This window comes from Tursiops truncatus, chromosome 11, assembly GCF_011762595.2.
Source record: "Tursiops truncatus isolate mTurTru1 chromosome 11, mTurTru1.mat.Y, whole genome shotgun sequence".
In the NCBI taxonomy this organism is placed as follows: domain Eukaryota; kingdom Metazoa; phylum Chordata; class Mammalia; order Artiodactyla; family Delphinidae; genus Tursiops; species Tursiops truncatus.
In genome coordinates this window covers 10718083-10744174 of record NC_047044.1, presented here as the reverse complement: position 1 = coordinate 10744174, position 26092 = coordinate 10718083, and the positions used below count along the sequence as shown (strand labels likewise).

The 26092-nt window shown below is 53.7% G+C and overlaps 1 protein-coding gene across 4 annotated transcripts in view; it reads left to right on the top strand.

Annotated features, from left to right (window-relative positions):
- The first annotated feature begins 10540 nt into the window (after nt 1-10540).
- CYTH4 (cytohesin 4) overlaps nt 10541-26092 on the top strand; it is a 30813-nt gene continuing 15261 nt past the window's right edge. The window contains exons 1-6 of one of the 4 annotated variants that reach the window (XM_033866109.2): nt 10541-10656; nt 19344-19426; nt 21362-21426; nt 22629-22695; nt 24208-24326; nt 26003-26083. In XM_033866109.2, coding sequence (XP_033722000.1) covers nt 10560-10656; nt 19344-19426; nt 21362-21426; nt 22629-22695; nt 24208-24326; nt 26003-26083 — 512 coding nt within the window. In that variant the 5' untranslated portion in view covers nt 10541-10559. Of the gene's footprint in view, nt 10657-18629; nt 18649-18765; nt 18785-19343; nt 19427-21361; nt 21427-22628; nt 22696-24207; nt 24327-26002; nt 26084-26092 lie in introns of those variants that run through there. The other 3 variants (XM_033866113.2, XM_033866114.2, XM_033866111.2) reach the window with 3 other exon arrangements.

The window sequence follows — 26092 nt, the reverse complement described above, 5'->3', positions numbered from 1 at the left end:
ATGCAAAAAAAACCATAATGAACAAAATATCAAAAATAACGTTAATATTTTTAAATTTAAATAAAGATCAAATCTGCCCCAGCGTTTATACGACCTCCCCCTGATCCAGGCCTTACCTACCACCCCAGCACCTCCCCTCCCACCCCCGACCCATCACCCCCAGCCCATCACTTCACCACCACCCCCATCGCCACCCTGAGGCCGGCACTGGAGAGTCGGGGAAGGAAGTGATGGAGAATGAAAGAGAAGGCAGAGAGATGGGGCTGCCACGCTCTTCCCAGCGCCCAGCCCTGCCCGCCCCCCACTACAGTCACCGCCCATAGACCCAAACACAGGCCTTGACGGCTCCTCTGAGTGGCGTTCCCCCTGCCACCACAGGGTGGCGCCCGTGGGCTGATTTTGGTCTCCGAGGAACCAGCGGAAGGGGACAAGGGAAGGGGGTCAGAGCCTCCTGGATCTCCCAAGGCCGCGCTCGGTGCTGGCTGCTTGAAGTGGATTCTTTCATGAAATTCCTCACACCTTCCCTCGTGGGAGGTGCTGTCATTATCCCCGTTTTTACAGAGAAGGAAAAAGAGGCCCAGAAAGGGAAAGTGGGCGGCACCTGGTGGAGACCTGGCCATGTCTGCAGGGCTCCTCGACCTGCGCCAGCCACTCACCGGGAGCCCAGAGGCCCCACGCCTCACAGAGGGCACTCTGGGCGGTCTTGGGAATAAATGGGCAAACAGGCCCATTTGGCAGAGTTGGAGACGAGGCTCACGTGGCTGAGTCCCTTAGCTCCCGTCACAGAGCCGGAAGAGACGGAGGAAGCAGGGGAAGCCTGGGACTGCCCAGCACCATCCCATGCCCTGACCCCACCAGCATGATCCCCACTTGTGAGGCCCTGTGTCCTGGTCTGCAGACTCAGCCGGGCCCAGAGAGAAAGTTCTAGCAGGTGGGAGTCAGGAGCCTTTGTCCCTCCCCGCTCCGTGCTGACTTTGGCCAGGTCATGTGCTCCATTGGTCCCAGGGTCATCTCAGGACCCTGTGGGCCTGGGGTCACAGAAACCAGATGGGGCCTCCTCCCAGCACATCAATAGCCTGGTGTGGGCAGAAGGGCAGAGGATGAAGGGCAGCCAAGGGGATAGGAGGAAAAGAATAAAAACCAGGACTTAGGGCGCTTGGAAGCACCTCCCTACCTCCATGGTTCTCTCTTCCATAACCACAAGGAGAGAGATCTCAGACACACTAAGGGGCCTTCCAGCAGAACATTCTGGAATTCCAGGACTGCAAGCTCATTGCCATCACAAGCTGGTCTATGTCACCATTCCTGGACATGACTCGCACAGCCCAGCCTGGCCCAGGGACCTGGCTTCCTGATAACTGAAGGTTCTGGTTAACAGAGTTGCCATGCTCTTCTGGCGATGACCAACCTCAGAGTGACACTAGAAGTGGCTCTCATTTCATCCCAGGGCCCTGTTGGGAGTGTTACCACCTCCAAAACCGTGGTCTGCAGGTGGAGAAGAGGTGCCGGCTGGCCACCTGCCTTCTGGTTAGATGGAACTTTACAGTTGTAGGATGTGGAAGGTCAGGGATCAAAAGGCCCTTAGAGCTGATTTGGTCAAACCCTGACACTCACCCCAGCCATTTATTCATACAACAAATACTTACTTAGCATCACCATGTGCCACAGGCTAACCAGATAGAACCAGCCCCATCCCTCCTAGAGTTTATAATCCAGCGATGAAAACAAATATCGAGCAAGTAATTATAGTGATGGGTCCTAGGATTCTGGTAGGGTGTGCTGAGAGCCGTGAGCATGTGGGTCAGGGAAAACTGCCCAGAGAAAACAGATTAAGCCAAAACCTGAAGCTTGAGTAGGAATTGGCCAGAGAAGGCAAGGAGAAAGAGCACATCTGGTGGCAGGAGTGGCATGTGCAAAGGCCCTGGGGCATGAGAGTACACGGTCTGATCAAGGTAAAGAAAGATGGCCTACAGAGCTGTAGCATAGAGTGAATGGGAGAAGAGGGCAGAGCAGCAGGCAGCAGCCAGACTCCAGAGGGTCTTGTGGGTCATGCTATGGAGTCCCAATGCCATCCTGGAGGCAATAGGGAGCCACTGAAGGTTTTTAGGCAGAAGAGTGACGTGACCAGACGTGTCTTAGAAAAATCAGTCTGGGTACTATGAGGGCAAAGAGTCGGGGTGGGGGTGGGGCAAGGCTTGAGGCCAAAAGACCTACTCAAGCTGTCACAAGAGGAAAGATGATGTGATGGTGGCCTGAATAGGGAGGTGGCAGTGAGGGTGCCTGAGGAGTCCACGGCTCCAAGAGTCATTTAGGACACCAGACTCTAGGGCACATTGATTATGCAGGCAGGGAGGAGGGAAGACAGGGGTCTAAATCGATTCCTATGGTCCCACCTGGGTGACTGGGGGCAGGGCGGGGGAGCAGTGCTGCCGTTTGCTGAGCTGGAAAACATACAAGGGGCCAGTTTGGGACCCACTGAGCGGAGGAAACACCCAAATGGAGTTGTCAGGTGGGAAACTGGAAATGTAGGGGACGAGTGAGAACAGAGCACGGGGCAGGAGTGTCGGTGCGCACTCTCGGACCTTGAATGATAAAGAAAGAGGTGCTGGGAGAGGCCCCGAAGGAAGCCCAGCATCCCACACACCACTGTGTCCGTGTCCCCAGGGACCGGCGCATTGCTTGGCATGAGGAAGAGTGGCGAGTGGTACTTTCCAAAGATGGCGGCACCAACATCTCCCATCCGCATCATCTTATAATGTGACCCCGTGACTACGGTGGAAGTGACACTGAGAGACTTCCAAGGCCGGGTCATAAAAGGCGACTGTTTCCACCTGGCGCTCTCATGGCTCCCAAGGTTACTGGCTACCTGGAACTGCCATGCTGGAGGGGCCACGTGGAGAGCCCACAGAGAGCAAGAGAGAGATGCCAAGCAGTTCTAGATGTTCAAGCCCACAGACCCACCGCCAACCATGCAAGACAGTGAGGCTTCAGGTACCCCAGGCCCATTCTTGGGCTGCCCCAGTTGACACGAAGTAGAGCCGAGACCAGCTGTCCCCACTGAGCCCTGCCTACACTGCAGATTCATGCGCGGAATACGTGTCATTTAGATCCACCAGGAAGTTCAGGAGCGGCTTGTTACGTCGCAGAACAATCGCCACTTCGTAAATGTGTTGAACAGACATTTCAGGACACGTAGAGAAAGGGGAGCCTGCGGAGGAGTCTGGGAAGTGGTTAGGGGGTGAGAAGGAATCAGCGAGTGAGTGAGTGGCCCAAGGGCACACAGCAGACCGGTGGCCAAAACTTTCAGTCTGGTCTCTTCTGACCACTATACTTGGGTTTTGCCCGAGACTTTTATGCTATCTTCCTTTCTTCTTTCCTTTCTTTTATGAGGAGAATTTGTAGCTCCCAGACTATCACCCCTATATACAAAAAACTAGGCATATGAAACCATACAGTGAGGTCCAGGAGAAAAGAAGGCCGACAGGCCACATGATGCTGCCGCTGAGCTGCAGATGTGCTCGAGTTTCTGGGCAGCTGGAGTGAAAAGAGAACAGGACAAGTTACTCAGTTCTCCTTACTGGAAAAAGGGGAAACAGGCCAGTGCTCCGGTGAGTTGCATTTTCCTAACACCCTGCTAGAAGAAAGCTCTGTGTGCTCTTGATGTGAGGAGCGCTGAGTGACGTCATGCCTTCAACAGCAAATGCGGAAGTGGTCTCCTTATTTCCTGTAATAACTTCTTTGCTAGAGGCTGACCCCAGAGCTCTGAAGCCCAGAGTGTATCCTGACATCATTACAGAGAGAAGGACAGCGTCTCCCTGGCCGGGGTTGCAAGCATATATTTAAAATAATGATTTCAGGCCCCTCCGTCAGAGGATGGACCCAGGAGTCAGTGGCCTGACAGTTTGTACGTTAATAGGCTCCCAGGGGGACCTATCCAGGGGTCCCCTGCCAAAGACAATCTTTCCTAAATCTCAGGAAAACAGGGCCTACTGTCCACTGGGGCCCCGGAGCACCCTGGAAATTAGACGAGCCATGGGGAGACGGACAAGGGCCAGTGGCTGCGTCCACTGAGGCCCGTTCCACTGTACAGCCACGCCCTCCAACCTTCACAAGCCAGCGCGACGCTCCGCAGTATCCCCATTTTACAGATGAGAACGCTGAGTCCCAGAGGATACTGCCACAGCTCACAGGGGGAGGCACTGAGGTTCAAAGCCAGGACCCGCTGAGCTACAGGCTGATGCCAGGAAGAGGCCAGTTTCCAGCTGAAACACACATCAACCCTTCCTGAACAGCCTGAGCCCCACCAGTGACAGTGTCCTGTTCATTCCTTCAAGAAGCGTGCACTGCACACCTACTGTGTGCCCAGTCTAAGTCCCTCGGAAGCAGCAGGGAACCAAACCGACCCCGTGTATTAACTTATCTACTAACCATATTTCCTTATTTCCTGCATTCTCGACGCTCTGGCATCTGGGGCCTCGCTGCTGGGAAGCGACTTCCACTGCACCAGGGTTAGCTAATTTCTAGAGCTAGTAAATGAAGGGACCTGCCAGCATGAATTTCAGATGCAAACCAACCAATCCTGGGTCCGTATCCCCATCTGCTTCCTCTGTCTGGCTTTACATTCCAGGACGTAATAGTCTTTCCTAGACAACTAGGAACCACCCCGATTGCCCAGAGCCTGACAAAATTATTCCAACTAGCCAATCCTAACCCTGCTCCATGCTTACCTTGCCTCACCCATTTCTTCCCTGGAAAACCACAATAAAGGCTTTTGTCCATGCTTTCCTCTCACTCTTCCGCCCCCTTGACTGGCCCTGTTACTTCTCTGTGTGGCCCTGCGTGGCCTGCCATGCCCCCTCCTCTTGGGAACCTGTGCGCATAACAAACAGTCTTTTCAGACAGGCATCTCCTGTTGTGTTGGCCTCACCGTCCCTGAATAAGACCAAATCCCAGGTAACATTTTAAAACACCCAGCCAAGGACTTCCCTGGCGGTCCAGTGGTTAAGAATCTGCACTTCCCAACCTAAGTGTCCATCGACAGATGAATGGATAAAGAAGGTGTGGCCCATATATACAATGGAATATTACTCAGCCATAAAAAGAAATGAAATTGAGCTATTTGTAATGAGGTGGATGGACCTAGAGTCTGTCATACAGAGTGAAGTAAGTCAGAAAGAGAAAGACAAATACCATATGCTAACACATATATATGGAATCTAAAAAAAAACAAAAAAGGTTCTTAAGAACCTAGGGGCAGGACAGGAATAAAGACCTAGACGTAGAGAATGGACTTGAGGACACAGGGAAGGGGAAGGGGAAGCCGGGACGAAGTGAGAGAGTGGCGTTGACATGTATACACTACCAAGTGTAAAATAGATAGCTAGTGGGAAGCAGCCGCATAGCACAGGGAGATCAGCTCGGTGCTTTGTGACCACCTAGAGGGATGGGATAGGGAGGGTGGGAGGGAGACGCAAGAGGGAGGAGATATGGGGATATATGTATATGTATAGCTGATTCACTTCGTTATAAAGCAGAAACTAACACACCACTGTAAAGCAATTATACTCCAAGATGTTTTAAAAAAAAAAAAGAATCTGCGCTTCCACTGCAGGGGGTGCAGGTTCGATTCCTGGTCAGGAAACTAAGATCCTGCATACTGCATGGTGTGGCCAATAAAAGAAAATAAAACAAACAAACAAAAAACACCCAGCCCTGCCCTCTGAGCTCACAGAAACGGTTCTGACCAGTTGATTTTCAAAGCAGGAGGTCCCGGGGAGCCCCAGCTCTACCCCGGGGGTGGGGGTGATTCTAGATGGTGTGGCAACCCCACAGGCCAGGACTCAAACCCAGAAGGTGCAGCTGGGTAGCCCTGGCCTCCCCCCATGTCACGGGGCCCACGAACGTGGACACGACAGCCAAAGAGACGAGACCAAAATGGCAGAAAAGGGGACTGGGGGGACCCACGAGGACATGTGTAAACAGAACGCTTTGTTAAAGCTCTGTAGTTATACTTTTGAGCAAAAAAATGAGACTCCACGATAGACGGAACCTGTCCCAAGTTTACATACGAAGTATCAGATTTCCATCTTTTGAAGGGTTGACAAAAACTATAGAGGAACGGCTCCAAAATAAGTAGAACTGATGTCCCAGGAAGATGACTCGATGTCACACAATAACCCAAAAGTCAGAACCAAACTCCAGGCCAAATCCCAGCCTGCTGGTGGCGACAGGGTCACGGGCAGCAGCGTCCTCTGAGCCCATTTCCTGGTCTGTAGAGCGGGAAGCCGAGGCGCCCTCGGGCGGGGGGACTCCTCTGGCCCTCCCCCCTCAGGCTGCCCCTCCACTCTGGGCCATCCTCTCCTCCTGCCCAGGACCCTCTCCAGTCACAAACGCCCTGGGTCTCTGGTGGCTTGGCTCAAGTGAAGCCACTCCCTTCTTAAAAACGCCCTCCTCTGCCCATCAGCGAACCCCCACCTCTCACTCCCTTCTCGACACCCCCGTTCACTGCCTCCCCTCCCTCAGCTCCCCGGCGTGTGGCCCCTGCCTGGCCACCTCCCACCCCAGTCACTCGGCTATAACGCAGTGAACCTCCCCCCACCCCCTGACCCTGCCGGGGACACTGACGACCAACTCTTAAAAGGCCATCATCTCTTGGGCTTCCCTGGTGGCGCAGTGGTTAAGAATCTGCCTGCCAATGCAGGGGACACGGGTTCGTGCCCTGATCCGGGAAGATCCCACGTGCCGCGGAACAACTAAGCCCGAGCGCCACAACTGCTGAGCCCGCGCGCCAAGAGCCCGTGCTCCGCAACAAGAGAAGCCACCACGATGAGAAGACTGCGCACCGCAACGAAGAGTAGCCCCCACTCGCTGCAACTAGACCCCCACTCTCTGCAACTAGAGAAAAGCCCGCGCAGCAATGAAGACCCAGCACAGCCAAAAATAAAATAAATAAAAATAAATAATTTTTTTTTTTAAGCCCTCATCTTGGGGTCTCTGACCACTCCTGGGTTTCCTCCTGTCTCTCTGACTCCTCCCCTTCCTTCCCTGTGGTGGCATCTCTCTCCAGGGCCCCACGGGTTAACGCCTTGGTTCCCACCAGCAGCCACCTCCCTGGCCGGGGCCGTCCACCACCCACCTAGATGCTGCAAATACCAGCTGCTCTGTTTCCGTGGGCTCAGTAGTTGTGGCTCGCGGGCTCTAGAGCACAGGCTCAGTAGTTGTGGCACACGGGCTTAGTTGCTCCGCGGCATGTGGGATCTTCCTGGACCAGGACTCGACCCTGTGTCTCCTGCATTGGCAGGTGGATTCTTAACCACTGCGCCACCAAGGAAGCCCAAGCAAACTTAATCTTATCTGTCCCCATTTTGCAGATGACAAAAAACAAGGCTCAGCGGTTAGAAGGCCACAAAACTGGCAGATGCTGAGTCAGCATTTGCATCCAGGTCTCCATGGCTCCCCTACTGCTGACTCTACCAAACCCTTTGCCACCCACGGTGAGAGTACCCTCCCTCCCAGGCTACCGGCATGCAAGCTGTTAGACATGATCGGGGCTGCAAGGGAAGAGCGAAGGAAGGTGTAATCACCGAAGGCTTCACAGAGGAGGTGGTATTTGAGTTGAGTCTTAGAGAAAGAGATAGTAATAATACTGAACCATTCAACCAGTCCTTCAGACAAAAAGGGAAGTCCCAGATGCCAAACTGTGGCCCTGGGCAAGGGACACCTACCGGGCCTGGCTGTAGCATTAGAACATGGGTCAGTGGTCCCCAAAGCCATCCCCAGTTTCAGTGGTTCACCAGGAAGATTCACAGAACTCGGCATAGAGTCTTACCTGCAGCTGTGCTCTATTGCAGCAAAAGGATACAAAGCAAACTCAGTGAAAGCACATGGAGTGACGTCCAGAGGCAACCAGGCATGAGCTTTCAAGCAACCTCTCCCGGTGGAGTCACAAAGGAGACGCTTCAGTCCTCCAGCAAACACTTGTGAAAACACACGAGAGGTGTCGTCAACCAGGGAAGCTCAGTAGAGATCCCACTCCCCGGGTTTTTACTGGGAGCTGCTCGCGTGGGCACCCTCTGCCTAGCACATACCCAAATCCCGGAGTCCTGGGAGGAAACGGGTGTTCAGTACAAACCACACTGTTTGCACAAACAGTTTGGGTCACTCTTACCAGGGAACAGCAGGAACCCTCCTGAAATCCAAGTTCCCAGATGCCAGCTGGGGACCAAAATGCAAGTTGGCCTTTTATATATATGTGTATATGGGGTTTTTTTTAATTGACATATTATTGTTTCACAGTGTGTGTTACCTTCTGGTGTACAGCAAAGTGATTCAGACATAGATATAGCTATATACTTTTTCAGATTTCAGATTCTTTTCCATTATAGGTTATTACAAGATATTGAACATAGTTCCTGTGCTGTCCTGTAGGACCTTGTTGTTTATCTCTTTTACATACAGTAGTATGTATCTGCTAATCCCAAACTCCTAATTTATCCCTCCCCCTCCACACTTTCCCCTTTGGTAGCCTGTGTTTGTTTTCTATGTTGGTGAGTCTGCTTCTGTTTTGTATATGAGTTCATTTGCATCATTTTTTTTTTGGTTCCACCTATAAGTGATATCATATGATACTTTCTTTGTCTGACTCCACTTAGTATGATAATCTCTAGATCCATCCGTGTTATTTCATTTCTTTTTTGATGGCTGAGTACTATTCTGTTGTGTGTGCATGTGTGTGTGTGTGTGTGTGTGTGTGTGTGTGTATCACATCTTCTTTATCCATTCATCTGTCGATGGACACTTAGGTTGCTTCCCTGTCTTGACTATTGTAAATAGTGCAAGCAGTCCTTTTAAAGACTAATGGTCTCAGACCCACTGTTAACACTTTTCTGCACAGGGAATGACACCTTTCTCTCCATTTCTCTTTTTGAAGTGACCCAGGAAATGGTTTTTTTGTGCCTGAGGCCCTGATGTGTTGAGAAAATTCTAGTTTACCATGAAGATAATGTCAGCAAGTTTCCTAGGAAATAACCTTGAGCTAGGCAAGAACTGGCAGACAGTGGATGCTGGCGTGGGGGCAGGTTTGAAGAGCCGGAGAGCTCTAGACCAGCAGTGAGTAGGCCCAGCTGCTGGCCCTCAGCCGGCTCCTCACTCAAGTTCCAACTTGGTCAAGCGTGTCCCCGAAAGGAGCCTCAGTTTTCTCTTCTCCATGTGTCTCCATCCTCAGCAGGCCACCCGGGGCAGCTGGGCCACAAGTTTTCTTAAGGCCTCGCCTGGAAAGTCAGGTAACGTTTACTTCTGTCACATTCTAGTGGTCAAAGAAAGACAACAGCCCAGTCCAGATTCAAGGGGAAGAGAAACAGACACCACCTCTTGATAGGAAGAGTGGCAGCGTCACAGTGCAAAGGGGTGTGGAGACAGGAAGTGGTGGAAATTGTAGCCAACTTTTGCATCAACCACACCATCTCCCCTGTGTGCCCTTCATTCATTCATTCATTCATTCATCCATTCATTCATTGCACGCTTGAACACCCCCTAGGTTCCCAGCATTCACCAGACCTGGGACACAGAGGCGACCTTGTCCTCATGGGGCCTCGAGACTGGTGGGGAAACAGATGAATAAACCGATATGTGCCACAAAGTTACAAGGAATGAGCATTTACTTTATAGATCTTTCTTTACACCACACCTTTTTCCATAAAGAATGGAATCAGCCTGCCAAAAAGAGGCACAAGCAATAAAATTATGAATTTTAACCCCCAAAGAGAATTTAAACCGAAAGGGTAAAGAAGATCGTGTTTATTGAATAGCCAAGCATCTTACACACATTATCTCCCTCCATCTTTTCCATAACCCTGGGGTGAGGATTATTATTCCCCTTTCGTAGTTAAGCAAACTGAGGCTCATGGCAGATAAGTGACTCACCCAAGTTCACACAGGTCCTGAGTGGCAGAGCTGAATCACACTGCTGAGTCTGGCCTTAAAGTCTGTATGCCACAACAGAACAGCTGTAAAAGAGCTTCAGATTTGACTGAGCTTCCTAGCAGCCTGGGGGAAAAGGGAAACTGAACATAATGCCCAACTGACCACTAGGCAGGAAAAAGCCAGGCATTTCATTGAGGGGAAGCAAAGCCCTTCCTAGCACTCAATTAATTTTTCTTTGCTCAAGGGAGAGTTGATGAAAGAGAGCTTGTGGGGTGGAATTGATTGGGCTCAGCTTGGACAGTCCAAGTTGAATGATCCTTCAGCTTATATGCAGGGAGGTTCTGTCCTCTAGTAATCATCTTCCTCTGGGGGGTGTGTGTGTGTGTGTGTGTGTATCTGTGTGTTTGTGTTTTTTTCTCTGTGTCACCATCTTTCTCTTTTTATCCCTCTCTGTCTCTTTTGCCTCTGTCCCTCCCTTGCCCACACCCAAAATGCAGAGTCCCCGCTACCCAAAACTCTGCTGGTTTTTAGGAAGTGCTGTGACATCAAGAGACTACGCACCAGACCCCAGCAGGACAGGACTTCCTCCCCACACTGTGCTGGGCGGGGCAAACGGGAAGGGGCCTGTTGTAGCTGAGATGACGCATCCCTGCCTGAGCAGCAGCTGGGTCAGTGGGCCACAGGAGCACAGGCCACCTTTCCCCGGGGGCTTCAGAATGGACTTGTGCCACCCAGGTAAGCACCTGGGCCGACCTGTCAGTTTCCTGTTCTGTAGAATGGGGATAACGGTGCCCGCCTCGCAGGAATCGGTGTGTAAATAGATACAACACAGGCGGGACTTGCAGAAGCAGGCAACAGATATTTATGAGCTCAGGCTAGGTGCCAAGCTGTGTAGCATATGCTGGGAGTCCCGCGAACAAAGCAGGCATGGCCCCTGCCCTCATGAGCTTACGCTCTAGACGGGGAGACAGACAGTACATATATGAATGTACTATGTCAGGTGGTGACGAGCAGAATGAAGACCAGTAAAGTGAGATAAGGAAGATGGGTGGCTGGAAGTCCTCAAGAGGAGACACCGTTTGAGCAGAGACTTGTAGGAGGGAAGGGAGTGATCCGTGTGGGTTTCTGGGGAAAGAATATTCCGGGCAAAGGAACAGCCAGTGCAAAGGCCCTGAGGTGGGACTGAGAAAGGTTGTTTGCGTTGAAGATGATGATGTCTGTGAGAATGATAACTGTCTGGGTGGCACAAGGGCCCTGCAGCCCTTTTGGCCTCTGGTGGGTGACAGTGGCCTTTGGGGAGGCTAAGGGCACCACTTTTGCCAGTGGAGCGGCCAGCAGGGGACCATGGCTGAGACCCTACCTGGTAAGCAGGAGAGGAGGCTGTCAGTTGGTACAGGAAGAGGACAGGACTGTGTTGTGCTGTGTTTCTGTGAGGCCGAGAGGAGAGCGGCCAAGTCTCTGCGCCCTGCATCTCAGAATGTTCCAGCATGGCCTGGAACTCCAGAAGACAAGGGTTGCCAGGAGCTGTCCAGTTCCCCAGGTCCAGATGACGTGAACCCTGTTAGCCACAGACCCCTTTCTTCAAACAAAACCTAAAACAAAGCAGTCTGAGCCCACTCACTGGGCCTCCCCTCGCCCCAAGTGTTCTGGGGAACACAGAGAACCACTGATCCATTTCAACAGCCCCCATTTTCAGCTGGAACAAAGGAGGCCAGGAGAGGGACAGTCTTGCTAAGGCAGGATGACTCCCCACCTCCAAGCTCCCTGTCCAGTGCTCTCTCCCCGAACCCCAAGCTTCTCCTGGGGGCTTTTGGGGGCAGGTGGCTCGCGGACTGTACGGCTCGGTGAACACATCTTAGGGGCAAGTAGGGACGCAAGCGGAGACCCAGGAGGAACAGTGCCTGGCTCAAGGTCACTCAGCAGATACGAGGGTGACAAGAAACAGTGAAGTAATCCCCCCGACACTGCCTGTCTTTCCACCGTTATTCTTGGGGTCTTCGTGTACAGAAGTCCTTAGGGCGGTTGCGCCCATAATGCAAAGAGGAAACTCAGGCTCACAGAGGTGAACTGGAGGAGAGGACGGAATTGCCCAAAGTCGGGCGGCCAATAAGTGGCAGAATAAGGACAAGATCTGAGAAGAGCGAGAGCCCCAGTTGAGTCTGGGCTGTCAGGGAGGGGAGGGGCGAGGCCTCCCAGGGAGGCCAAGAGGTGAGTCACTGCTTTGCTTCAGGCTGGTCCTGGGACGACAGGGATTGAATGGAGTCACTGCAGGCAGTCTCTTGGGAGATGTGAGGACTGCACTGATCAGTTCATCTACTCATTCATTCATTCATTCATTCAATAAGTAGTCCTCTGGTGTGCAGGTCCTGGGCTGTGCAATGCTAGAGACAGCAATGACCCAGCCACAAGCCCAGCCCTGAGGGAGCTACTGGCTCGGGAATGGGGGGAGGGGGAGAAAACCCTATAGGACAGTGACCCAGGGCAGATGTGCAAATGGGCACAGACCTGCAGCCTGGGATAGAGCGACTCTCTCTACCCGGGGCCAGGGAGATCTGGGAAGACTTCCTGGAGGAAGTGGAGGGAGGGAAGGCCATTTCTCTGCTACCCAGACTGGGTCTTACTCGGAGCTCCTTCACGGCCCAGTGACTTGCCCTCTCTGAGCTCCGATTTGGCATCTCTAAGTGGACACCATCATCCTGGCCTCACCCCGGGGAAGTGGGGAAAGAACAAGGATTTGGAGTCAGCCCGACCTGGCTCAGATCTCAGCTGTGCACCAACCTGCCAGTGGTCATGATGGGCCTCTTCCTTCTGTGGGTTTCAGTTTCCCTGCTCATACAATGGACAGGATGGTGGCAAAGGGGCTGCCTGCCCTCCTCCAGCTGTGGGTGTCTGACACCCAGAAGCAGGTCCCCTCCCCCTAGGTCTGCTGAAAAGCTGAGAGGTCCAGGCAACAAAGCCCCAATGTGACCAAAGACAGCCGCGGGGCTGGTGCAGCAAGACTGCAGATTAAAAATAGAGGCAGATGGGTTGGGGGAGGAAGCCACACGATTTGGTGCGCCTGCAGGCCCTCTGGGGCTGGGGCGGGGTGCAGCTCTGCTAGCCGCCCCCCATCTCAGACCCCCTCGCACCCAGACTCTGAGAAGCCTCCGCCTTTAGGGCCCCAGGATCGCACCCTCCTCCTGCCCTGGAAAGGGGAAGCGGGGCCAGCTGTCCTGGAAGCCAGGCTGCGAGCAGATTTCTAAAAATATGATGGGAAAGAGGAAGGACAAAGGGGAAGTAGAGAGGAGCCGGGGAGATGGCCGGGACGGCACCTGGGCACACTCAGCTGGCCTGGGCACGGCGTGCGGAGGGCAGCCCAGCCACGGGGCGTATGGGTCGGTGTCCAAGGGCGGCCTTCACGAGGTGTGGGAAGCACAGCGCGGTGAGGAGTAAACAGAGCTCACGGTGGTGGCGGTGGTGACCATCATTGTAATACCTTTGTGTTTTTTATCATTAGTGTCACTATTATTATCATTAAAATCCATCTCCCATGAGCTGCACCAGTGCGTGAAACTCCATCATCACTAGGCTTGGAGTCAGTCGTGACCCCCCTCAGGCTGTGTCCTTGTCACCCTCCCTGCACCTCCGTGTCGTCAGCTCTGAAATGGAGAGAAATCCCCACTTTTAAACAAATAGGTGAAGGGTTGGAAGACACCCCCCCCCCCCCGCCCCGTGCACCACGGGATGAGTGCCACAGGCTCGGGGCTGTCAGCCCTGTTTCAGGGTTCAGATGTACTCGGCCAGCTGCCACCTGTTGGGGTCAGGACCTGACAGAAGGGGACAGTGGACTGAGAGGGTTCAGGAATGCTCCTGTCAAACCACAAAGAGCTGCATGAAAAAACAGGCACATAACCCCTCTCTACCCTCACTCCAACCCACTCTCCCAGGACAAAGGAAAAAGCACCTTCCCAGCTCTACCATGTTGGCCTTGTTTTTGGTTTGTTTGTTTGTTGTTGTTGTTGTTGTTGTTGTTTGGCTGTGTTGGGTCTTCGTTTCTGTGCGAGGGCTTTCTCTAGTTGCGGCAAGCAGGGTCCACTCTTCATCGCGGTGCGCGGGCCTCTCACTATCACAGCCTCTCGTTGCAGAGCACAGGCTTCAGACGCGCAGGCTCAGCGGCCATGGCTCACGGGCCTAGTTGCTCCGCGGCACGTGGGATCCTCCCAGACCAGGGCTCGAACCCGTGTCCCTTGCATTGGCAGGCAGATTCCCAACCACTGCGCCACCAGGGAAGCCCTTGGCCTTGTTTTATTTCTTACCCCAAAAGAGAAAGGGGCTCAGACTGTAGACATCACCCAGCATCTTGTCTTCATTCTCCTTGGTGCTCAGCCACGGTCAACATTTCTGTGTCAGAATATCCAAGCTTAGCGTCTTGATGGGGTTTTGATGATTTGCGCAGAGATACCTGGCTTCTGAAGATCGATGTGAGGGTTGTGGCCTTGGAGGCCCAGATGAGTGTAAATCACAGCTCTGTCACCTTCCAGCTGTGTCCCCTCGGGCAGGTCACTTAACCTCTCTGAGCTTCGGGTGCCTCATCTATAGAATGAAATTTAGAAATACCTTCCTCCAGAGCTGTGGTCAGGATCAAACCAGAGAGTGGATGGCAAGAGCCTGGAGCCCCCAGGGCCTGAAGCACAGAAGGTGCTCACCCAGCATGCCTTTCCTTAGCCAACAGCTTGGCTTGTTTAGGAAGCAAGATCCCAGAACTGCTGCGGGGATGGGAAAGAGGTGACGGAGGGGGGGTGCCCAGACAGAGCACAGGAGGGCCCCTGAGAGGAGATGGAGACAATGAGTAGGGGCCGCTAGGCAGAGAGGAGAAGGAAGGGCATTCCAGACAAGGGGGAACAGCATGTGCAAAGGCCCGTGGAGGGAGAGGGCGCACTGGAACACGTGAAGGGCAGCCAGGAGGCCTCAAGCCTGGGGCAGGGGCGGGCCCAATGTGAGATGAGGGTGGGGCACCAGCAGGTCTGATGGACCCAGTAAGATTTGGGGGTTTTATCCCCAGGACAATGGGAGGCCATGGGAGGGGCAGAGTGGAGGCAGGGAGACTTCGGGAGGCCCTCAGTCATCCAGACAGCGGAGTCCAGGGTTGTGGGGAGGGTGGAGGCCATGGAAACAGAAAGAAGGTGGACAGGGCTTGGTGATGGACACGAGGATGAGAGAGGGGGTGCGTGTCAAGGTGCCTCCTGGGGTTCTGGCTGGGGTATCTGGGGGGCCATTCCCAGAGCTTGAGAACTCAGGAAGAAGGCCAGGTTGATGGGAAATTCTAGGAGTTCCGTTTCAGTCACAGTGACAAATGAGCGTTGGTCAGGACACAGGGGGATGGAGGGGTCTGAAGCTCGGGGAAGGGGTTGGAGCTGAGGGTATGTGTGTGATTCCTTGGCCCAGGAGGGGAGAGGGGGATTCATGAGACCCCACGGGGAGAGGGGAGAAGTCGGCCTGGGACCCAGCCATGGGATCCACATTGGGGATTATCAATAGAAACACGGAATTCCCACCCAGCTTCTCTCCAACAAGCACCCTGTCTGGAATCCATGTGGCCTCCAGCAGCAGGTGTGCCCTGGGCCAGAAACAGGCCTTCAGGACACAAGCCCCAGCCAACAGGAAAACAACGAAAAGCAAACAAAACACAAAAGTCTGATCTTTCACCCCAAAGTCAACTAGAGGTGATTGGGTTCTTCCACCATGGAACTCAGCCTCCCTTCACTCCTGACAGAGGAGTTCTGGGTCCCAGCCTCTAACGCTGCCTCCCTTGCTCTGGCCCTGCTCCTGTCTCCCTGAGGGTGGCCCCTCACTCCTTCTGTCCCTGCATGTCCCCAAAGGCATGCAGAACCCACCTCTCCTGGGATGGAGGCTTAGGTGTTGGCAAACTAATGTTTTGATCCCAGCACTGCCACTTCTTGGCTATGTGACCCAGGGCAAGTCACTTCACCTCTCTGACCTCAGTGTCTTAAACTGAGAAAGATCCACTTCAAAGAGTTGTGAAGATTAAATGACATGATTTACATGGAGCTGCTGGCATAGGTGTGTTTGAATTTAGAGGTTGATGAGACTCTTGCTTTGTCCCCCGGTGTAAGTACCACCTCCCCTCACCCCCCAGGAAACCAGGATCTCTAGACCTCATAGTTACAGGGACAGAAAGGAAAACTGCCAAGTGGGTCACTAGAAGGATGGTAGCGCTCCTATTCCTTCCTTGTTCCTGAATCCCAGGAGATTACCTCTTGGGGAAAGAGCACCATCTAATGGTCATTGATTTAGGGTCTAGAGTTCATCTTGGAGGAGGAGGACGCACCCAAGCAGGACATCATCTGCAAGCTGACACCTCAGCAGCACCTCCATAACGGCTCCATCGTTCCATCAGGCCAGCATCCTCTGGTGTTGCATCCCATGGCCACATGCTCCTCCCACACCTCCTTTACTGTAAAGAGGGTCGTCCTTTAGTCTGATGTGTTGCAGTGTTCTGGGTCAGCAGATCAAGCCCCTGGACAGTGGTGCTGGCCAAGACTCTGTGGGCAGGAAAGGCCACCATATCCAGACCAAGGGATCCAATGTAATCGGTTTGCCACCAAGTTGCTGTTTCGTCTTCTCAAGAAACAATGGGTCTCTGTTGCTGGCAGGTCTGATATTCAGCAGTGGTGGTAGCTTGGAGAGCCTGGGTGAGTGGGTCCACGCAGAGCCTCCACAGAGGCCACATTCATTCGTGTACCGTTGTACCAGCACTGGGCTAGCCAGTCAGAGACTCGCTGATGTCAACTGGCTGAGTCATTCTATCCGCCTGGTGATTTAGTGCCTCTCCTGTGGTGGCTGCTTCCTGGGGAACATTAGGGTGTTCTACAAAAATCTTCATACCCTGTGCCCACTCCCATAGGGCCACCCACTTGACTCTTCCCCGGAACCTCTCTGTTCCCAAACTTCCTTCTTTCCTTCCTTCTGACCGAGAAGTCAAGGCATCTTCTACTGCCCATGAATGCATGTATATTCTTACTTCATGCTGCTTCTCTTTCCACATGAAATAGACCAGGTACCCTACCCAAAGCTCTGCTCACTGGGAGGACTTCTCACCACTCTCTCTTGAACACCTTGAGCAGGTCTGTAGTTCAATAGCTGTCCAGTTTTACTTGTACACAAACACTGAGCCACCCATCTTGGAACCGAGTTCAGGCATTTTTCTCCTTTGTCATGACGTCACAAGGGACCCATCCATAAAGACATAGTATGAGCTGAGGGACCTGGTACCACAGAATGACAACAAGTGGATGACATGAGGGTCTGGGTCACCTGTCCCTGGGGCTTCCTGGAGCCTTCTGTCTCTGCTCACACCTGTTCCTGGGTGAACCACTTACAAAGGGTTGCTGTTGGGCTCACTTGACTTTATGACTTGGTGGGTCAGACCCATCTTGGCTGCCTGACAGGGGAATCATTACCATTTATACTTGCCACAGTGTTGCAGGAGCCTTCCTTCTGGGGGCCTGGCCTCTCCTTCAGTCAGTAGGGCCTGGAATCTAAAACCTGCTCAGGTCCACAAACCAGGCAAGGGCTCTTGGCTTTCCATGTAGTGACTGCCCTTTGGGAGGGGCATATCCTTGGGCAAGGCAGCTCCATTTGGGCTGAGGTAAGTTCCTGAGGAGGGACTCAGCTGTGAGTCATCAGGAGGCTACACACACACACACACACACACACACACACACACACACACACACACGCACAGCAGCTGAGGGAATGGGTGCCTTGGTCCTGAGGGGGAGAGCTGGGTGACACAACATGGCTCCCATTATACGTGTGTTGTACCCTTCCCGTATGTCAGATCCTCACTGAGTGTTTGACAAAATTCAGATCTTTTTAATCCTGACCACCACCGTCTAGGTTATGGTTCATGCTTCAGAGACAAGGACACTGGATAAGTTGAGTTTCAGGTGTGGCGGATGTAACAAAAAGACTCAGAATAGCAGTGACTGAGACATTCTCAAAACTTATTTCTCTCTCATTGAAAAGTCCAAGTGGGTAGCTGGTGGAGGTGAACGTGATGACTCTTCTCCACATGGCTGCCCAGGGCCCAGCCTCCTTCTAGCTTGGTGCTCTGCCACCTCAATGCCCAGCTAACATCTCAAAGTCCAAGATGACTGCTCAGTCAACAGGAGGGGAAGTAGGGAAGGGGACCTCTTGATATTCTCTGCTTTTATTTGGAAGAGATCATATCTGTCCTTGCAAAACCTTTAAGAAATGTGGCCAGGCGCTTCCCAAAGCTAGGACTGGAGTCGAGAGGATGTGGATGGGCAGACAGGAAAAGGCATCACAGGGTGGAGGAGCTGTAGAGGCAAAGGTGGAGAAGTAAGACTGAGAGTTAGACCATTTTGGGGGCAGCGAGGAGCAGGCAGGCTGTACTGGCAGGCTCTTGTTGAGAATGGTGGGGAATAAGCCTGGCTGGATGAGGACTTTCCCCCTATGGAATAAGGATTCCTTGGAGATTTTGACCAGGAGAGTGTTATGGATGGGACAGGAAGAGGGGTGGGGGTAGAGGTAGGTCAGCTGACCCAGGTGGGGGAATGGTCATAGCACACTGCCAGAACATTGGCACACCTGTGTCTCCTTTAATTCATTTCCAGGTGACGAGGAAAGAACTCAGACTTTGTCGTCATCCCAACCCAAGTCCCACCCTGGCTCAACAACTTGTGCCTTTGGGACCCTGGCCAGGTCACCTCACTTCTCTGAGCCTGAGTGTCTGGGGCAGGCACTGTGAAATGTCCCCCCAAATTCAGTTTCCCCATCTTACATAGTAAGGATATCAGGACCACCCTATTAAAGGCTCATTACCCAGCCTCCCTTGAAGGTAGCTGTAACCGTGTGGCTACATCTGGCCAATGGGATGTGAGGCAAAATGATCACCACTTCCTGGTCATACAAACAAATGAATAAATGACAGGTGCGTGATCCAGTGAAGAAGTAGAGTTGCAGCAAAGGATGAATGTCTTCAGCAAGTATTGCACTGAGCTCCTGCTCTGTGTCAGGCTCTTTCTAGGGGCTGAGGATACAGCAGTGAGCAAAATTGTTGAAGTGCCTATTCTCATGGGGCTGAGTGGAATGAGTAGAACACAAAAGATGCAAGTAAACAAGATGGCTTAGGGGGTCTGTACCCAGAGGGGCAGAAGAAACATAAAGCTGGTAGGAGGGGAGTGTGGGGAGGGACTGCTTTAGACAGGGCAGTCAGGGAAGGCTTCTTGGAGGAGGTGACATCTGAGCCAAGGCCTGGATGAAGAGGGCAAGCAAGTCATGGGTTTCTAGAAGGAAGAGGGCCCTGGGGAAGTGAGAGCTAGCTGGGGTGGCTGGAGCCGAGTGACGGAGGGGAGGGCGGGGAATGAGCCAGGGACCACCAGTTCTTCTCTCTCCAGACCCAGGGGAGCTGAGCAGCGGGGAGGCCGAGGAACTGCAGCGGATCAAATGGCATCGGAAGCAGCTTCTGGAGGACATCCAGGTGTGCTCACACTCACGCTCACAAATACACATGCTCTTGTCCACACACATGTTCGTGCTGACACACCCTCAAATCACACACACCCACAAGCAAGCAGTCATACATGTTCGCACACCTCCTGACCCAGCCTGGGCCAAGAGCGGGGCCAGATTCCAGCCCACAGGTAGCCTCAGCCCCAGCCCCCAGGAGTGGGGAGAACAGAATTCCCAGGGGAGTCCCCACTCCTGGGTTCAGCTGCTGGGCTCAGAGAGAGCCAGGAGAGCAGGGGAGAGAAAGGGAACCATCAGTTCAGCACCTACTATATGCAGAGCCCCACCTGTATGGCCTCAGTCTGGCCTCATCTCCAACCCGGACCTCAGATTCATCCCCCCGAAAATGTAGACCATTTGGTCAAGATAACACCATTATCTGCCCAGCACTTGTCAGTTCACCAGTTTCTCAGACATTAGCTCATCTGATTCTCAGCAACCTTCTGAAACAGGCCCTGCTTCTGCTCCTGGAATGTGCCACCATGCTCGGTCCTGCCCCCGGGCCTTTGCACTCACAGTCCCCTCTGCCTGACACTCTCCTAATCCCTCCTCATGGCTCCTTCTTCTCCTGGTTCATTCTCAGCCCAAATGCCTCGCCTCCTAGGGGTCGCCCTGTCCACTCTGGCTGTAGTTGGTTGGACCCCACTTCCCATCCCAACGCATGTACACCTAAGATTCCAGAGAAAGACGAAGGCACAAGATAACTCCCTCAGCAAGTACTTACCATGTGCCAGGCTCTTTCTAGACCATTACTCTGATCATCTTCTGCATGGTCCTTTCATTTGCCCCACGATCCAAAGTCCAGTGGGGTGAGCTCCATGTAAGGAGAGCCTGGGTCTGTTTCCCACCACTATATCCCGAGTCCAATAGTCAGAGCATAGTAGGTACTCAGTTAATACTTACGAGTGAACCTTCATTTTATTTGTGGGGAAGCCACTCAGTGACTTGGCCAAGTTCACATGGACAGGAGCTGACTGGGCTCAGAAAGAGGCTCCAGGCCCCATGCTGCTCCTGGGCCGCAGGACAAAGCCCTGTTAGGACCACCCCCATCCCAGAGATCTTCAGGGAGGGAAGGCAGGGGCGCCTTTGGGGGCTCTTGCTGCTGCCACTGAGTTAGGGAGTCTCCTCTGCCACTGGGCACCTCCCGCCAGGTCAGGATGGAAGAAGCTTGGGGGTGTCAGGGAAAGCAGAGGCTTGGAGTCAGATGCTGGACATGTGCCTTCGCCTCTCTGGGCCTCCGTGTCCTCTTCTGTAAATTTCACTGGAATTGCAAAGTCCCTGAGAAGAGGTCCTGTGCCGTCTTGTACCCTGTTGACCCATAACTCCTGGCTCGTAGTAGCCACAGAGCCTAGGGAGCGGGACAGGGTAAACGGATGGAGGGAGGGAAACCAGAGAGGAGCTGGGGCCTGATCACTGGGTGAGAGTGGGTACCTCCTGCCTGGCCAGGCAGTAAGGAGCCATGGATGGAGTTTGAGTGGGAAAAGGGCCGGCACCAAGCTGTGCTTCGGAAAGATGGCAGCTGGGCGGAGGAGGGCTTGCCGGGAAGCTTTGGCTCAAGGGTAGGACACTTTTCAGCTGCAGATGAGAGATGGGAAGACCAGAAATAGAGTGGGGGAAAGGCTAGGGACTGGGGACTCCTTCACGCCACGAGAGGAGCCCCGGGAGAACTAGGGATAAACAGAGGCAAGAAGTTTGACTTGGGATTTTGAGGATGTGAGATATTCGGGAAAGGGATCCACCAGGGGGAGGGTCCCTTAGTGGCAGCTCAGGACAGAGGTTTGGGAATCACGCCTGGAAGTGGGAATGGCTGTGTTTGGGGGGAGGGGGGGGTCGTGAAGCCCTTTCTGTCCCAGGCTCCGCCCCCTGACTCTACCTCCCCACCCTCCCCCCACCCGCCACCCCACAGAAGCTGAAGGACGAGATCGAAGATGTGTTTGCTCAAATCGACTGCTTCGAGACAGCAGAGGAGAGGTGAGGGGCCCGGCAGGGGACCCTGGGAAGCTGCCACAGTGGCTTCCTGAGGACGTCACATGCCATGAGTGAGAGTGAATGAGCCCGGGCCCTGGTGAAATCAGGGGTCGGACCCCCAGAGGGGAGGCGTAGGGGGGTGAAATAGGAACAGGGCGGCCCTGACACTCCATCCCGTGGTCTGGTCTGGTCCTTGCTTCCAGCAACCCCTCTCCTCAGCAGCAGCCCCGTTCTCCCACCTCCTCCACCCAAAGTCTCTCCCAACCCACCCTGACCCAGCCCCTGACCAATCGCTGGCCAGGAGCATCCTGGGTTGGGCCAGGGAGAGGGGAATTTCAGCCCCAAGTATGAGGATAAGGAAGCCAGGGGCCTTACAGGGACAGGAGCCTGGCCTGTGGCAAGGCCGAGGCTGGTCCACCTCACTCCACCCATAAGGTGTCATCACCCCACCCCTTCTATAGGAAGACTGCCCCTGGCTCTGTGACCTGCGGTCGGTCCTCCACTAACTGAGCCTCAGTTTCCCCACTTGTACAATGAGAAGGTTGGTCCCTACATAATCCCCTAGGGCCCCAGGGCACTGACTCCTCCATACGGTGTCCCAGGAGATCCCCACCCTGCCCCTGCCAGCCTTCAGTTCCCTGATGCCTCTGATCTCCACCTTCCTAGCCCGGACACGTGCACGCACTCACGCCCACATACACACGTGCACTGCCCCCGTGTCTCCAGCCCCAAAAGTGACAACAACATAACGTTTACACGGCACCTAACGCTAGCTATTTTCAATGCTTTAACCTTTCGACAATGCTTGGGGGGCAGGTGATAGTCACCGCATGCTACAGATGAGGAAACCGAGTCCCAGAGAGATGAGTGGGATCTGCACCAGAAGCCTGGCTCCAAAGCCTGTGCTGTTACCCACAACCTCCCTGTTATCTTGCTCCCCCTCTAAGCACGGGGCCCCTCTACATCCCCCCCAGGAGCATCTCTGGCTCCTGAGGCCACAGCTCCAGAGCTGGGCCCATTGGAAATATGGTCTTGTAGCTCAGGAAGGGGCCCAAACCCTGCATTTCTCACGTTCTCCCCGGTGATTCCAGCCCCACTTGGAGGCCCTTAGGGAATACTGGCTCTAGCTGAGGGAAGCGTCCTCGGGGATTGGAGGGGTGTCCTGGGGTCCGGGAGCGTCCAGGCTGATGTCTTCCTGTCTACAGCCGCATGGCCCAGAAAGAGAAGGAGCTGGGCATCGGGCGCAAGAAATTCAACATGGATCCCGTGAAGGTAGGCAGTGCGGGGGCCGAGTCAGGGGGCCGGGAGAGCTGCATGCTGGGGCCCTCCACGATGTCCTCTTGTTCCCCCTCAACTGACACAATTACCCACTTTACAGATGAGGAAACTGAAGCCCCGCCGGGCTCAGCATCTTATCCTGCCCCACGCCTGTTATGGCTGGGGGCTCCGCCACCCCACAGCATAGTAGCTCCGGGGCATGAGGTGGGAGCCAGGAGGATGCGATGGGGTCTGTGATGTCTGTCCCCCGCTCTGTGAGTTGGACTTTGGGCAGTGGGGCCCTTAAACTCTGGGACTCAGTCTCCAGAAGTGTCTTCCAGCCCCTCGGCTGGGGAGCCAGTCCTGAGATGCTGGCGTGGAGCCCTGAGTGCTCAGGGCTCAGCTACGCTCTAACCCCACCCCCACTGGTCTCAGAGCACCCCCAGTCCCCACCCCTCGCCCAGCCAGGTGGCCCTGGGCTCCTTTCCTGTAGGAGCCGGGACAGGAGGAAGCCACAAGTTGACACACAGAGGTGGGGTCAGGGAAGACACGGGGTCCCTGGAAATTTACTACTCTCGCTTAGAAGGTTGCCTCTTCCCCATCACAGGCCTCCCGTGTCCCAGTGGCACAGCAATCAACCCCTGCCCCCATCCACACAGACCACACAGACCACACACACACACACAAACACACACACACACACACGCGCGCACGCGCGCGCTAACTCACTTCCTACCTGATCCTGCCTGCGCGCCCCTCAGGGAGGGGCCCCTGAGGGATCCCCTGGGCCATCTGCCCGTCACTCAGAGCCCTCCACAACCTGTCCCCCCTCTCCCAGCAGCCTCTTCTCCAAAAGGAATAGGGACTCGAAGGCATCATCACGGAAAACCAGACAGCAACCCCTCAAACTCCTAAAATTAGATGACAGACTTCCATTCCCTGGGTCGTGGGGAGAGATGTCTGAGATATTGTCAAATCAGAAAATCGGGCGAGGCACACTCCCATTTTCATACAGAAAAGGGAGGAAAGGACCACCAGGGAAACTGTCTACCTCCGAGTGGTAGGACTGAGCAATTTCCTCTCCTTTTGACTGAGCAGTTTTTTTCTAACTTTTATACAATGGACATAGATTACTTGTAAGAAAAAATGAAACACTATGTTTAAATAATATGAATTTTAAGGGGGACAAAAGGAAGGGCTGAATCATTCAATCTTAAAATTATAAATTCATAGAATCATCGAAGCATATCCTCAAAGAGCGTCAGACTGAAGGGCACCCTGGGGAGCACCTGGCATGAACCTGGTTCATGGCAGGAACCCCATCTCTCTTTGCACGTCTCTGCTGATGGGGAACTCACCACCTTACAAAGGCAACTTCTATTAAGGAGGGAACACAACTTCCCAGAACAAGCTGTGCCAATGCTAGCATGCCAGGCCCAGGGCTCTGGCCACAGAGGCTCTCTCCCGCCCTCCTCCCAGGCCAGCTGCTGGGCGGGGCTACTCACGGGCTCTGTGTACCACCTCCAGGGTATCCAGTATCTCACTGAGCACAAGCTGCTGACCCCGGATGTCCAGGATATCGCCCAGTTCTTGTACAAGGGCGAGGGCCTCAACAAGACGGCCATCGGCACCTACCTGGGGGAAAGGTAAGGAGGGCGGGGCCTTAGGGAGGTAGAGAATGAGGGTGTGCTGGTGTGCATAGGTGTGGGTGAAGGGATTGTGTGTGCAGGTAAGTAAGGGAATGAGTCATGTTAGGAAAGTCATAACTCCTGGGGTTCAGCGGCCTAACTGATCACGTCCCTCCCGACCCTGAACCAAGGGCTGCCTGCCGGCCTTCATTCCTTCCTTCACTCATTTAGAAAACAAGTAGATATTTTTAGTATCTACCGTGTACCAGACAGTGTTCCAAGCCCTGGATGTACACCAGTGAACAAGATAGACAAAACTCCTGGTCGGGGGGGCAGGCAGGGGGATTAAATTGGGAGTATGGGATTAACAGATGCATACTACCATATATAATAGATAAACAACGAGGATTTACTGTGCAGTACAGGGAACTATATTGAATATCCGTAATAAACTATAATGGAAAAGAATTGAAAAAAAGAATACAGATATATACATACATATGTATAACCAAATCACTTTGCTGTGCACCTGAAAATAACACAGTTGTAAATCAACTATACTTCAGTTAAAAAGAAACAAACCACTGGATGTCCAGTGGTTAGGACTCGGCACTTTCACTTCCATGGGCCTGGGTTCAACCCTGGTCAGGGAACTAAGAGCCCACAAGTCACGCGGCACGGTCAAAAACAAAGACAACACAAAATCATAAAGCTCCTACCCTCAAGGAGGTACATTCTAATGGGGAAGGCAGATCCCAAAATATGTACAATAAGTTAGAAAATTATAAGTTCTTTGGAATACAAATAAAGCAGGGAAGGGAGATGAGAAAGTTCTGGGAACCATGCTTCGAAGGCTGTGGACTTTAAATAGTTGTGGACACAAAGGGTCTCACAGAGAAGGTGAACTTTGACTGAAATTTAAAGGAGGTGAGCAGTGCAGCTCTGGGGAAAGAGCATTTCAGGCAGAGGGAACAGTGTGTGCAAAGGCCCTGGGGCAGAAGCTGCTTAAAGAACAGCAGGCTAGTGAGACTGGAAGAGAGAGAGGAAGGGAGAAAGTAGTAGGTGACAAGGTGGGGATCCCTGAGAGGGTTCTGGGCAGAGGAGTGGTCTGAGGGGACCCTTCTGGCTGCTGGGTGGCAGATAGACTATAGGGGACAGGCGTGGAGCTGGGCCAACAAGCCAGGGACCCTTCCCCCAGGCTCCCCAGAGGACACTCTCCTTCTAAGCAAGCAGGGAACCCAGGTGGCAAGAAGGGCAACGCTTTCTGATTTCAGATGTGGGAAGGGGAAGGAAAAGGGGGTGGGCATTTTCTCTTGATTGTACAGATGTGGACACTGGGGCTTGGGGAGGTCAAGTGGCTTGTGTGGGGTCACCCATGAAGGAAGTGACAGAGGAAGGATTTGACTCAGGGCAGGCCGCTCTGAAACCAGAGCTCCCCTCCTGGGTGAGGACAGTGCTGGTGAGCTGTCGCGGGGTGGGGCGTCTGCTGTGTGTGGCAGGACATGGACGTGCACACGGGGGCGGGGGGGACTGTGATGTGGGCTCAGACAGATGGGAACAGACCAGATGGTGGCTGGATTCAGAAGGAGGACATCTCTCCCCTCCTTGGCCTCCCCCACCTCAACCGCCCCCCCGGAGGTGGGTGTCAGCAAATGCCCGAGTGTGTCCCGCCCTCCCTTCTGCCTCCTCGCCAGGGACCCCATCAACCTGCAGGTCCTCCAGGCCTTCGTAGATTGCCACGAGTTCGCCAACCTCAACCTCGTCCAGGCCCTCAGGTGAGTGGT